Source organism: Ctenopharyngodon idella, chromosome 13 (genome assembly GCF_019924925.1).
Source record: "Ctenopharyngodon idella isolate HZGC_01 chromosome 13, HZGC01, whole genome shotgun sequence".
Taxonomy (NCBI): domain Eukaryota; kingdom Metazoa; phylum Chordata; class Actinopteri; order Cypriniformes; family Xenocyprididae; genus Ctenopharyngodon; species Ctenopharyngodon idella.
Genome location: NC_067232.1, coordinates 34,363,965 through 34,377,453, shown reverse-complemented (window position 1 = coordinate 34,377,453; position 13,489 = coordinate 34,363,965). Strand labels below are relative to the sequence as shown.

The window sequence follows — 13,489 nt, the reverse complement described above, 5'->3', positions numbered from 1 at the left end:
ACAAGCAAACTGAGTGCTCATTCAAAACAGTCAAAATGCATCTTTCATTTAAAAAATCATGGGTTATCTCTTTATCTGATGCAAAATTAACAAAAAAAAAATAATAAAAAATAACCATGCTTATAATCATGTATAAGCAGTGATATTGATTGAATACACAAAGAAAAATAATATTTCCTGTACAATAGTTGTAGAGTTTCTGTTGGCTTCCAGAGGGTTTTTGGAAAGTCCCTTGAGCTCTGCGTGTTGCATTGCAGAGATGCATGGAGCGTTTTGTAATTATTTATAGAACCAGTGTGGGAGGTTTTAATGTCATCTTTTTGAACCTTGATCATGGCATTATTTTTATAGCAGTTGTGTTCCAATTATTATTATTATTATTATTATTATTTATTTATTTTTTAGCAGATGGACAAGCAAGAGCTCCCTTTGGGTCTTCTGGTCACCACAGTGGAGGGCACTGAGAAACGGTTATCTTTTAGGTCAGGTGACATGATCACAAAGGCCACCATGATGATCAGTGACAAGGTCCAGTTCAACATTTCCACCAACAGCGTAACCAAGGAGGAGTGGGCTGTCAATGTAGAGATCCTGCCAGAAACTTTCCAGACAGACTCTGAAGAGCAACGAAAGATAGTGAGTGTTTTTCTGTTGTTTTTATCCATGGTGATTTGGCACAAGATGTTAAGTCTATACAACATTTAGGTAGTTGTTTGTAGGCACAAGAATTGATTAGCAGCTGCACCATATCTTGCCCTGCGTCTCAATCAGCTCCCTAGCTTCCTAGGTGGTGAATCAGTATATTGCGTAAATGAATGTGGCCGACTCCCTAATCAGTGCCCTGATTACTGAACTAGGGAGCTGATTGAGACGCACACTTGGTCTTAGGTTAGCCTAGTCCATCTAGCTTTAAAAGATGAAAGTAGCCCTAGGCTTGCACAGTTGCATCATTGGTTATAATATTAGGATATTATAGTTATAGGAAAAAAAGCTCCATTAATTGGTAGCAAACAGAGTGTAGGGAACGCACCGAAATTAAGATCATAATGTTTTTTTTTAATTATACTTTGGAGGTAACTATCAGTTCTACGAGAGATAGAATGATTTTTTCAAGCTATTATAGCAGTGTTTATCAAACTTTTTGACTTGAAAATTCGTTCCCGTGATTTATTAATTCATTTGCTCATTTTAGGTAAATTGTGGCCACAAATTAAAGGATTAGTTCACTTTAAAATGAAAATTACCCCATGATTTACTAAAAATAAAATATCTAGCTTCCGCCAGACCGTCTTCCATATTCAACTTACAAAGTTTAAAACTCTCGCAGTTCAAAACACTTACACTATGTCCTACACCTTCTGTATTCAACTTACGAAAAAAGTGTAACTATATTGTAATAAAACATTGTAAATTATTTGGGGTTAACTTGCCGTTTAGTTGTTTCAGGAAGAGCGCGTTCACAACATGACATTCTGAATAGCACGTAACTTCAAGTTCACTTGTACATCTGCGTCATTTTGTGCAGATATAATTTGTAATATTATGTTTATTTTGTATATATCGGATTAATCTTACATAGGATGTGTTTCTTTGAGTTAAATATCACGCTAGCAAAGTGATCCATTTTACCAGTGTTCATTCAGTGCATCAGCGCGCGCAGCTCAAACATCAATTCACAACTAATAATAACTATGATCGGGACTGTCATATTAAATAACATTAATGAGAACGCTATTTTAATAAATCGTTGTGAATTCATTGGGTTTAGATGCCTTTTTTAAGTGCGTTGTTCCAGGAAGAGCGCGTCCACAATAGGAGTACACATTCTGACAAGCACGCATCTGAGGCAGCAAGTCATTTAATAAATGATCAATCACATCAACTAATTTTACAATCCTACTAGCCCTTTATTTATATTAAAACCCTTCTCATTCATTTGGTGAGGAACATGTCATTTTAAGCAGCATTTGCACTAGAGCTGGGTATTGACACAATTTTCACAGTTCGATTCGATTTCTGTTCACATGCTTTCGATTCGATTTCGATTCGATATCGATATAAAGTGGAGGAGAGGATGTTCACATGCGCTCTGTGCTGCTGCTTCTCTTTAACTGAGGTGCTACAGCGATCTGTCACGTCACATTAAACAGCGCCAAAACGGTATTTATTTTTTGAATCTCATAATAAGATGGACGTCATTTGAAATCTGAGACTTTGCTTCATATCAAAAGTAACAAAGCACAAAGATTATTGCGATTTATTGGATGGGAGGCGCGCTACATGTTCTTTTCATTCATCAACTGAAAACAGACTAGACTAATCGATTCTTGGGATTTAAGAATCGATATCAGTTTGTAAAAATGAGAATCGATTAAAATTAAGAAATCGATATTGTTTACCCAGCCCTAATTTGCACACCCTGTCATGCTGTTGACTATAAGCCACTGCAGTAAATGCATATTGCAGTATTAAGGCTGACGATTAATTGATCGTTAATTTAAACGAAGATCGATCATGGGAATTTGTGTAAATTGACATCCCTAGTCAGGATATTTATTAATATAACTCCGATTTGTGTTCATCAGAAAGAAGAAAGTCATATACACCTAGGATGGCTTGGGGGTGAGTTAAGCTTGGGTTAATTTTCATTTTAAAGTGAACTAATCCTTTAAGAATTTGTTCCCACAATTTATTAAATTGTTCACTCATTTTACTCGTTGACCAGTCTCAATGTGACCATGGTTAATAATAATTAGTTGCATGTGAATAGCACTGTACTCACACACAAAGCACTCTTCAGAGGCAGTGAATCTGAGTTATAATACACAGACTGATGTAGCTAATCACTATTATAAGGACATCATCGATGACAGAGGTCCATAGGAAGATTTGGCCAGGGTTACACCTCTACCCACCTCAGAAAACACCCTGAGATTTTTAATGATCGCAGATTCTTTGCTTGCTTTAACATCTCAGGCATCTCAGACTAGTGTTTTCTAGTGTTTTTCAAAATACAGGTATTTTGGTACCAAGTTGATATTAAAAAATTTAAAAATGTAACGATGTCTGCCTTTGTGCAGTACCAGTAGTACCGAGTACTGGCTCTGTGAAGGTCATCAGTGTGTTTTTACAGTGCGTTTTTGAAGATTTGAGCATTGTAGCTAAACACAGACGTTTGAATGATATTTCTCATAGACAATCAACAGTGTGATTGAACCAGTCACACTTGTTGTTTGAATTCACATATCAGACCGTGTACACTTGTAAACATGAGCTCTTTTTCAGTAGCTCTGGGATTTACATGGTCCAATGTAAACTGGATAATTTCTTGTGCATGCTTTTTTTATCTCATGTCAGTTTCTGAAATGAGATCTGTGAAAGTAATGATTATTGTTCAAAGATTTTGGCCTATTTTCTTTTTCACCAGAAAACTAAAAATGGGGTTTATAGCATTTTTGTATTTCTAAATTTTGGTGCATCCCTACATTTTAGCATTTGCCAAAGAACCAGAACCAGTGAGGAACAGATGCTATGTTTTGCCACAGTTAATCTTTAAAATATGATCTTTGTAAGGTAATTCAAGATTTATTTTTGCTTATGACATGCTTCTATCTATTAGGGGCTTGTTGTCAAGCTGGATGATAATTTTGGGTTCATCAAGACACAACAGGACCCGCAGCTATTTTTTGACATAAATGAGGTTATGGAGGACACCAAACTCACTTTGTATGAGAAGGTTGAATTTACGTTAGTACCGGTAAGTTCTCAGCCGCTGAAACATCATGACCTCTGTTGCATTACATTATTACTGTGTTATTACAGTAACAAATTTTGTTAATGGACCTTTTGTAACTACTAAATTTTTTCCTGCCCAGTATTTTGTTACTTGTAGTTCTGGCTTTTGCTGGAAAAGTAAAGGATACATTTTGGATACTGATCTGTCAATCCAGTTTTTGATGTAATTGCTATACTATTTGAAGAATGAAGCAGCTGAAGGGGGAAATCACGCTGTTAGAATAAGAAGACTGAATGAAAGTGTCTTCACGTCGGCACCAAAATTAGAGGCCTTTGGGGTAAAAGAGAAGGTGCAGTACATGAGTTTTTTTATATATAGATTTATATTTATAGATTTATATACTAGGGTTTGCACGACCACTCGTTTTACTAGTCATCCAAAAATAGTTGGTGGGTCAATACCTAATGAATCAAAATACACTGCAGCATCAGTGGTCAAAAACACATTGCTTAGTTTCTTTTAGCCTCTGTGCAACATTTGATTAGCTTCAGTGTAGTTCGCACGAATTTTGGCTTATTTGAACAAAGACCATCTCATATGTTTGGTACTTTGGTGCTTTATGAATGATCAGGGTTCACTGTTTTCACTTTTGCTAAAATATATTTGTCTGTGACAGGCTAATCTTTCTCTTGCTGTCACCATGTAAGGAATAAGCCCAACTCAAGTGATGAGATCCACTACTAATTGGCAAAGATCCCAGTCCATGCGGCAGAATAATGACTAGTATCAGAACGAATTGACTAGTCAGTGCAACCCCTAGTTTATACAATACATAGTTTATCAGTTTAGTAACTTTCCATGGTTTGGTTGATCCCTAAATGTGAGTTCTACTGCATTTGCTTGGCTGCCTGCAGAAGAAAATGACCATCAAATTGCTGAAGGATCCAAAAGAACAAATCAAGGCAGAGGTCAAAACAGAGGACAAAAGCAGTGAATCCATGGATGTAGAGTAAGTAAATCATGAGTAAGTAGGTCAGTTTAGCCCATTAGTGCGCAGTTGTTCTGAAGGAGTACTTCATTGGAACATAGTTACATTGAGAGAAAGTCTGACAGTAAAACAATAAGTCTCCTTTTTGTCATAGATGGGTGGAAGTGAAATGTTTGGTCACAATGCAAAAATGTGCCTTAAAACTAATTCCTAATTTCATCTGCTTTACTTTTATCTTCTGTAATTTGCTTTCTTGAATACAAAATACAGTATGTCTGACAGAAAAGAATAAATAATTAGTTTAAAAAACATTGATAAATTATAACTTGTTTATGTCGCCAAGCACCTGGAACGGACATCAAATGCGATAATATAGAGATTTCACATAATGATAAAAGTTAATTCTGTATATATAGTTTAGATCTTAAGTATTTCCTATGAAAAATGTTGTTTAAACATTTGATTCAATACTTGTGTATTGTAATTAATTACATTCAATTTTGCTAGTTATCTATATAGTATGTATATTTAAGGTTTTCCATTGTAGATCTTACACTTTTCAGTTTTATTTTTTTAAATATTATGTTGTAACATGTAATACATTTTTATGCGATTTGTCTTGACAATTTCTTGATCTTTAGCAAGCCAAACAAGGGAAAAGACAAGGCATCTCCATCTTTGTCATCTGTAAAAGATCTGAAGAAGCAAAGTGAAATTAAACAAGAAAGGACCACAGCTAAAGGTGATAGAGCGCGGAGCAGAAGCAGGGAAAATAGTCGACGTAGGTATAGTCGAAGCAGGAGCAGAAGCAGAGAAAGTGGCAGACGCAGATATAGTCGCAGCAGAAGCCGGAGCCGAGACAGAAGCAGGAGCTACCACAGCAGATACCGAAGTTCCAGCCACGAGAGGAGGGACAGTCGATACAGACACAAACGCAGTCGCAGTCGTAGCAAAGAGCGCTCGGAGAGATACAGACGGAGTTGCAGTCGCAGCAGAAGCAGAGAAAGGAGCACCCAAAGTGCCAGGAAGAGAAGCCGCAGTCCAGCCGACAGATATGATCGCTATGCAAAACAAAGCAGTAGTAAAGATTCAAGCAACAAAAACAGAGCTAAAAGCCCTGATAATGTAGATGAAGAATTATTGAGAAAAAAGAGAGAGCTAATGGAACTCAATGAGATGATTGCACGCAAGAAAGCTATTGTTGCTATGGAGCAGAATGCAAAGAAAATTGAACCTGGGGTTGAGGTAGAGGGAAAAAGTGGAGTTACAACTTTTGATTATCAACATGTGCATCGTGAAAACGTGTGGATGCCTGACCTAAAACCGGTGAAGTCCATCTTGAAGAAACAGTCTGAACCTCACACTGATCCTCAATCTCAGGTTTGTTTTTTGCTTGGACTCCTAGCTTTTGTTTTGTATCTTATTTTCTATTGCATCTCACTGTCTCTCTTATATTCTTTAAGGCTTCTGCAAGCAAGGAAACTACTGCTCCGTTTATAAAGAGTGAGAGTCAAGAGATGCAAATAGGATACCGTCAACAGACTAGTGCTTTTGGCTCAAATACACCTGGCTGCTCTACATTTGAAAGTAATTCTGAGAGGACTTTGAACACTGCATGGTCGGAGAAGATATCTTTACCTCAGATTGAGGATCCAGAATTGATTAGAAAAAAGAAGCAATTAGAAGAACTCAGTGAGTCCATAGCACGCAAAAGAGCTATATTTGCCTTGGAACAGAAGGTCAAAGTTGTTCGGGAAGTGCCAGAAGTGGAAGCAGAATATGAGTTTGACATGCACACAGATGAAAAATTTGTAATGTCTAAAGGAAACTTATGGAGCTCTGAAATAAAACCTGATGTTCAACCGAAAAAGTCCATTTTGAAGAAACGCTCAGAGATTTTCAGCTCTCAGGTTTGTTCATTGTAAAGGATATTATAAAGATTAGCACTCCTTGGTGGAAAAAAACAGCTTAAGGTGGTGACGCTGGTTTTTTTTAAACATGGTAGCTGAGTAGTTGCTGGTAGTTTGCCAGGTTATGCACCCCACCAGCTATGGTGCTCTGATTTTGGCCAAGAAGGTATTCTACGTTGTGACCCAACCATTTTACAGTCCATCTGATTGATCATAAAATGACTGGTTTGCACCATCTAGAAACCATACCAAACCAACTACCATCTGAAGCTGGTTTTAGCTGGATGTCCTATCAGTGCTATTAAAAAAAACTTTTGAAGCGCTTTTCCACCATCTGGCTGAACAGTTCTGAGCATGAAGAGTTTGGTACCAGCAGCATTTCCAACACGGCTCAGAATGGTACCATTTCAAACCGTTCCATGCATTAACTTTTCAACATGTTTATCCAACTGTACTCTTTACAGGAGAAACATGTTGGTGGAAAAGCTTTAGTGATGTGCAAAATCAAGGCAGGTCACGTACACCACAATGGAAACTGGTGTGATTCATCAGAAGTAACCTTTTGGCTCAATGGTGGAAAAGCGCTATTGGAAGCCAGAGCGAGCACAGTGTTTTAAGGAAAAGCTACCAGTCACTACAGTGTAATTTGTGAAAAATTATTTGTATTTTTTTTATTTGTATTATTATTTGTATCTTTGCAGAGTGACACAACCTCAGTTGATGAATATGGTCAACCATGTCAGGATGATTCTACTTTTGCAAAGATACTTTCTCAGACGCCAGCAGCTTCACCATTTAACAGGTCCTCAAATCCACGGCCTATTCATCCTAGTACTTTTGCCTTTTTCAAGCAGTTCATAAATGAGTCTTCAGCAGCCTCACAGGTGACTGGATCGCCTCCTTTTAACAAACTAGCAATCCCACAGACACTCGCACAAGCCTCCAGTTCAATGTCTTTGCATGACCAGAAATCTTCCAACTTGTCCAAAGGTAACAATTCTCATGATGACCAACAGAGGGCAACATCTCGCCAGCCTCATGACCATCCCCATAGCAGTAACGCTTCAACAAGTCAGACTTCACCATCAAGTCAAAATCGCAGTGTTACAACTCAAATGGAACGCTTCCTTAGTGCTCTCAACAAGGCTGACACCAGTGTTGTTAACTCATTGTTTCAAGAGGCAAGAAAGGATCTGGCTTCAATGAACACCAAGAAACCCACTCAACCACAATTAGATAGAAACATACCCTTCATGGATGAGATATATGATCCTTTTAAGGAAGATGAAGACAATGATCCGCCTTCCCTTATGGGTAAACATTCTGGCCCAGAACGAGTTAAAAACCCTGTGAAGATTGAAACCCGTTTGAATGACCCTAGCAAAGATGACCTCTTGCCTCATGAAAGAGCTGTTCAAGATGGTAGTGGCTTTTCTCAACTTGTTGGAATGAAGTATGGTGTAGACTCTACGGCAAAAGCTGAAAAGAAAAGTCCATATGGGCATCCGATGGTTTCAGAAAATTGGAGCATGCATAAAGATCCAAATCGGTTCTCTGAGCAATGGAATCAGTATGAAGAGGGTACTGATCCATATGCAACAGAGCATGAACATTACACTGATCACAATCTGTATAGGGAGCGTAGTCAGTCTGTTGAGTACCAGAAAGTCAATCCAAATGTCCTGCTTTCTTGCGTCGAGGACAGAGAGATGCCTGATAGTAGTTTTGACAAAAGCTTAGCTCGTCAGCAGTCCGAAGAAAGCAATGAAGATAAAGACAGAAAGTCAGAGAACTTTGAAAAGATTCAGAGTCTTCTACAGACAATAGGACTTCAACTAGACACAGCAGAGGTTAGCAAATTAGCAGACAGGACACAAGAGCGGTTGTATGGCAAGATGAGAAAACCTCATAGTGCATCTTCTCACTCCTTTGACCAAAGAAGGGAGCGATCGATGAGCCAATCTGAGCACAGGGGTAGTAGTAGTAGGGCAGATTCCTCAGACTCTGAAGGTGTCCGATCCGTTTCCCCAGCTCAGTCTTCGAATCGTAAGGTTTACATGAGCTATAAGGACTCTGTAAAATACAAAGAACAGAACAAAGTGGAAGAAGTAGACCTAACTAGCATTAAGAGAACCGTAGTGAATTTGAAACCAGCAATAGACAAACAAGATCCTTACGAAACTTCATCTGAGCCGACCGCAGCTTCTCAAGTTTCATTTCAGCCAGTGACCGGTTTAACCACAGTTCAACCAGATAGTTCCCAGTATGCCCAAACTTCCAATGTTCCCACCTTTTCAGCTTCACAATATTCACAATATCAAAGTGGTGATCTACAGTTTTGGGGTATGGCCCCTGGTCTGTACCCTTATGGCACTGTACCTCCATCCCCTACTCTAGGTTATGCTAGTGGTCTCCAAGCAATGGCTCCACAAATGATGGCTACTTATGGTTCGTACACTGCACAAATGGCCAATCCATATTGTGTGCCGCCTCCACTCTCCATGCAATATTCTTATGGTCCTCCACCTACTCACAACCCTCTCCACCTCTCCTCAGTGGGCTCTTCCTACGATAACAAAGCAGCTAAGCAAGTCCCAACAAAGCCTGTTAGATGCCTCAAAACAATAAAAACAGTCCAGACAGTTGAAACAGTTAATGCAGGGCCTGCCAGGGCACTTGTTAGCATACAGCCTACAGAGGACAATCAAGCAAAAAGTACATCAGAGGAAGCCAAGAGTAAACAGGTTGCTACCATTACAGAAGACGACATCAAGGCTAAGCAGAAGAAACGGGTATGACATCTTTCTTCAAACTTCTCACATGTGGAATCCTTTGTTCGGTGATCCTTAATATCCATGTTATAGTTAATTTTATACTCATGTCATACTTTGTAATTCTGTGATGTGGCAAATATCGGAAGCTATTCAAGGACAATGTTGCATTGAGCTAATTGTCTTCAGCTTATAAACGCACCTGTAACATTTGGAACCTGTGATAAATCTGCTGATTGTTTTAGCACAATTTTGTCAGTGAGAGTTTTGTTCTTATATAATTGTGCTCTGGGCAGCTTGAACAGTTTAACCAGAGAATGAAGCTGAAGAAAGAGCAGCAAATGGAAGCCCAGCGAGCACGTGGACAAAATCGGAATTCAGCTACAGGTATTAGTATTTCCAGTCTTTAGGTTCAGGCATTTATTGACTTCTTTATTATTTATTGAGCTTCAGATGTAATTACCTGCATAGTTTTTTTTTTTTTTTTTTTTTTTTTATTCTTTTGTCTTGCAAGAAACTTACTTTTATTCCCAAGAAAAATTTAATCAGGTAGTTCTTAGATGATAGTGGGGACTATGATGTAGCTTACTTAGCCCTAACCTAGTCCTTTGTCGTGAGTTTAGGAAACAGTATTTTGGAGATCATGGAATGTTTCAAAAGAAGGGCAGGGAGGGGGCATAATTTTAACCCACCAGACCAACAAGACAATTTTCGTATACACATCAAACATAACCTAGGGCTGGGACGATACATCGATTCTCGATCAATACAATGAATCTGGATCGATCCTGATATTTTCTCTCTCTAATCGATTCTGAGCTTAGTTTTAACAGCAGATGGTGCTCTAGGCTAGTTTTTAACCGCACACTCTCAAACGCTCATGAAGAAGACTGCTGGACAGCGCTCGTGCGTTCGGTTGAGTCACGTAAGTGGTTAAATATACTTGCACCTTGGCTCAGAATGCTTTTATGATTTGTAATTCGCTTCAACCTTTTCGAACTTTATGAATGATTATTTTAGGTTTAAGTGGTGTGTGTAAAGGAACTGGAAGCAGGCAGTGTGTGAGTGTTTCTAAAGCACATAAAGTAGTGCCATCTGCTGTTTAAAAACTTAGAATCGAGTCGAGAGAGAATCGCGATACATCTGAAAATTTCAGAATCGCTCCAGATTCTTCGTATCAAGATTCAATGTATTGTCCCAGCCCTACTATCTTAGTATCACAACAAAATCAATACTTGTCAAAATGCTAATAAGTGGCATCCGGATGAACTGCATCATCAGAAGTCAGGGGTTAGCAGAGTCGTCATTTGTCAGATTAGTGTCTTTGTTCTGCTTTCTCTTTATCAGAAATTGGGCGATGTCTCTTCATATTTCAGCACAATTAGCATTCACACAGGGAAAAACTGAATATAATGGCTTGACGCATTCTGGGATCCATGGTTGAAATTATTGGGGGGGGGTTTATGTTTTAAAGTATAGGATTTTTTTTCAGAGAGCAAGGTGGAAACTTTCACTGTCTACACTGGATATGCGCATTAGAAGTAGATTGGTTGGAATATATTCAGTGGGGCTGTCTACATCGGAAGTCTCCGTTATAGCATGTTGGGATGCACTTTCCATTGACAGTTGCCCTGTTTCTCTCGTTTTTTTTCTTCTTCACTTTTAACACTATATTTTTTGTGTTATTTAAAATCATTATTATAATGTCTAAATGTTTTTGCAGTGCATTTATTTTAGGGAGCGCCCGCATGTACCATTGCTTTGAGAATTTTTGCCGGTGAAATACAGTAATTTCAATAGGAATCCTCATGATCAGGTGAAGGTGAAGTATTTCCACAAATTTCTCAGTGTTCAGTTGGTCACGCAAATTCACTGCATTGACCAACAGAATGCTTCTTGGTTTGAAAGTGACTTCTGTGTGAGCTGCGAAATTTTGCTAATGTGACCTCACCTTTACTTCATAGTCGTGGTTTGTTGATTTCTTTCCATATGTAAGTGCAATTGTATCAAAAGTAGCATTATGTAAAACAAATTGCTATTCTAAAATATCTCATGCTAAGTCATTTTTTTGTTGTTGAATTTGTTGGTTTACTCATGATTTAGTGCATAGTTGGGGCATCAGCTTCAACGGCGCTTCTAGATTAGACAATCTCAAGCCGACTCGACGCCAGTCACTTCCAGTGTAGACGCGTGTTCTCGCAAAACAATAGATGCAGATCAGATGGCAGATAAGATACATGGTACTTTACATCTCTTTATTGTTTATCAACTTATTTGCCAAAATTAGATGAGGATTGTCAGGATTAGGAACAGGTCTTCTGTTATAAATATCCCTTGGTAGGTCTTGAAATGATGTTAGATTATGGACCATCCTTTTTTAAAAAACAAAACAAAAACAAATGTTCACTTGGTCAAGCCTGTTGAGGTTAATGTACACCCTATATTGTAACACATTTACAGGTAAAAGTTCCCCCAGTGAGATAAAGAATGTGTGGATATGTGGCCACTCTCTTGTGTTTTGGGCTGAGAAGAGGGCTACTTCCCCTGAGTATGGAGTGCAGTTGGGCATGCACCCAAACTGTGTGCGCATCTGGTGGAAGGGCGTGCAGGGCATGACGTGGCAACAGCTTGTACCTTTGCTGCACCAGCTCAAAGACAACTGGCCCAAACCTGATGTGCTTATAATCCACTTGGGTGGAAATGACATAAGCACAACTGCTCCAGAAGCCTTTTTTGAGACTGTGAAGAAAGATATGACCTCATTGAAGAGCATTTTCCCCCAGTGCCTGCCGGTGTGGTCCAGCATCCTTTCACGACAGTCCTGGAGGGGTACAGAAGATAGCAAAGAAATGGACATCATTCGTATGGCCATTAATGACAGCATACAAAAAATGATGCCAGAACTGGGTGGCTCTGCTTTGAGCCACAGCAACATAAAACCCACTTTGGGACACTACAGACCAGATGGGGTTCACCTTTCTGGGAAGGGCATTGATATCTTCAATCTCAACCTACAGGCTTTTTTGGAGAAATGGGAGCGTGAGACTAATAAGACAGAGACATGTAACCCATCAGTTTGAGATGAGGAAATTTCTTAAATGGTCATTTGTTTTGTTCAGCTAATGTAGCTGTCAACTTGTACAGTGCCATGTCTTTTGTTGATGTTTTTGTTTTTTGTAACTTCAAAATGTATTGTTATACAGCTTATGTCAAATGAAAGTAAATCAGATTTCTTTTCGATACATACAAATTACAAAAATATTTTGCAAGAATGTTAGACTTTTACTTGTTTGAGTTTTTACTTGTTCTGTTTTATACATTTAGTTTAATGACAAATAAAGACGAGACAATTTAATCACCTTACCTTACTGTTGTCTTTTGGTAAGGAATGAACTTTGCTTTGTATCATACACATGGGATTTCAAATATAAAGAAAGTTATCTATACCTCCCCTTGCATGATTTTTTTAAATTTTATATTAGTAAATTTAGCAATCAGGAAGCGTCAGCTCCATTTAACACATTTTACAATAATTAAATGCATTGCACGAATTAATCTGGGTCTGTTAGAAAAGTAGTCTCAATAGTGCCAATGATTTCTGATGCTTTAGATCAGTGAAATCCAAATGGTATGTGTACCACAGGGGGTTGTTTTTAATTTTGTGCTAAAATCTGTACTAGTGATTGGTTTCACTCATTGTTGATATTGCGTAATTGTTGAGCTTCTATGGTATTTACGTTCCACCATAAAGATTGTAAATACCTTTAAAAGAAAAATAATACTAATTTTGGAGAAACTGCCAGGAGTCTGCTTAGTCATGGAAACAAAGCGACTTCTTGAACAGAAAAATGCGCCCACATTTATAGGAAATATAAAAATAACATCTTAAATTTGGTTTAACTCATCTCAGATGATCATTTCCCATTGTTAATCACAAAATGTCTAGACTGCTTAATCATGAGACTATATTACAAGCATGTAACTGTTAAAGGGTTAGTTCACCAAAAATGAAATTTCTGTCATTAAGTACTCACCCTCATGTCGTTCCAAACCTGTAACACAAATTAATATATTTTTGATGAAA

The 13,489-nt window shown here is 38.2% G+C and overlaps 1 protein-coding gene across 2 annotated transcripts in view; it reads left to right on the top strand.

Moving 5' to 3' along the window:
* Positions 1 to 12,851, top strand: part of si:dkeyp-121d4.3 (uncharacterized) — a 28,100-nt gene extending 15,249 nt beyond the window's left edge. Inside the window, exons 11-19 of one of the 2 annotated variants that reach the window (XM_051915976.1) lie at positions 409 to 636; positions 3,620 to 3,757; positions 3,981 to 4,085; positions 4,651 to 4,745; positions 5,366 to 6,104; positions 6,188 to 6,634; positions 7,336 to 9,426; positions 9,702 to 9,792; positions 11,866 to 12,851. In XM_051915976.1, the coding sequence (XP_051771936.1) occupies positions 409 to 636; positions 3,620 to 3,757; positions 3,981 to 4,085; positions 4,651 to 4,745; positions 5,366 to 6,104; positions 6,188 to 6,634; positions 7,336 to 9,426; positions 9,702 to 9,792; positions 11,866 to 12,485 (4,554 nt within the window). In that variant the 3' untranslated portion in view covers positions 12,486 to 12,851. Of the gene's footprint in view, positions 1 to 405; positions 637 to 3,619; positions 3,758 to 3,980; positions 4,086 to 4,650; positions 4,746 to 5,365; positions 6,105 to 6,187; positions 6,635 to 7,335; positions 9,427 to 9,701; positions 9,793 to 11,865 lie in introns of both variants that reach the window. The other variant, XM_051915975.1, reaches the window with a different exon arrangement.
* The last annotated feature ends 638 nt before the right edge of the window (positions 12,852 to 13,489 follow it).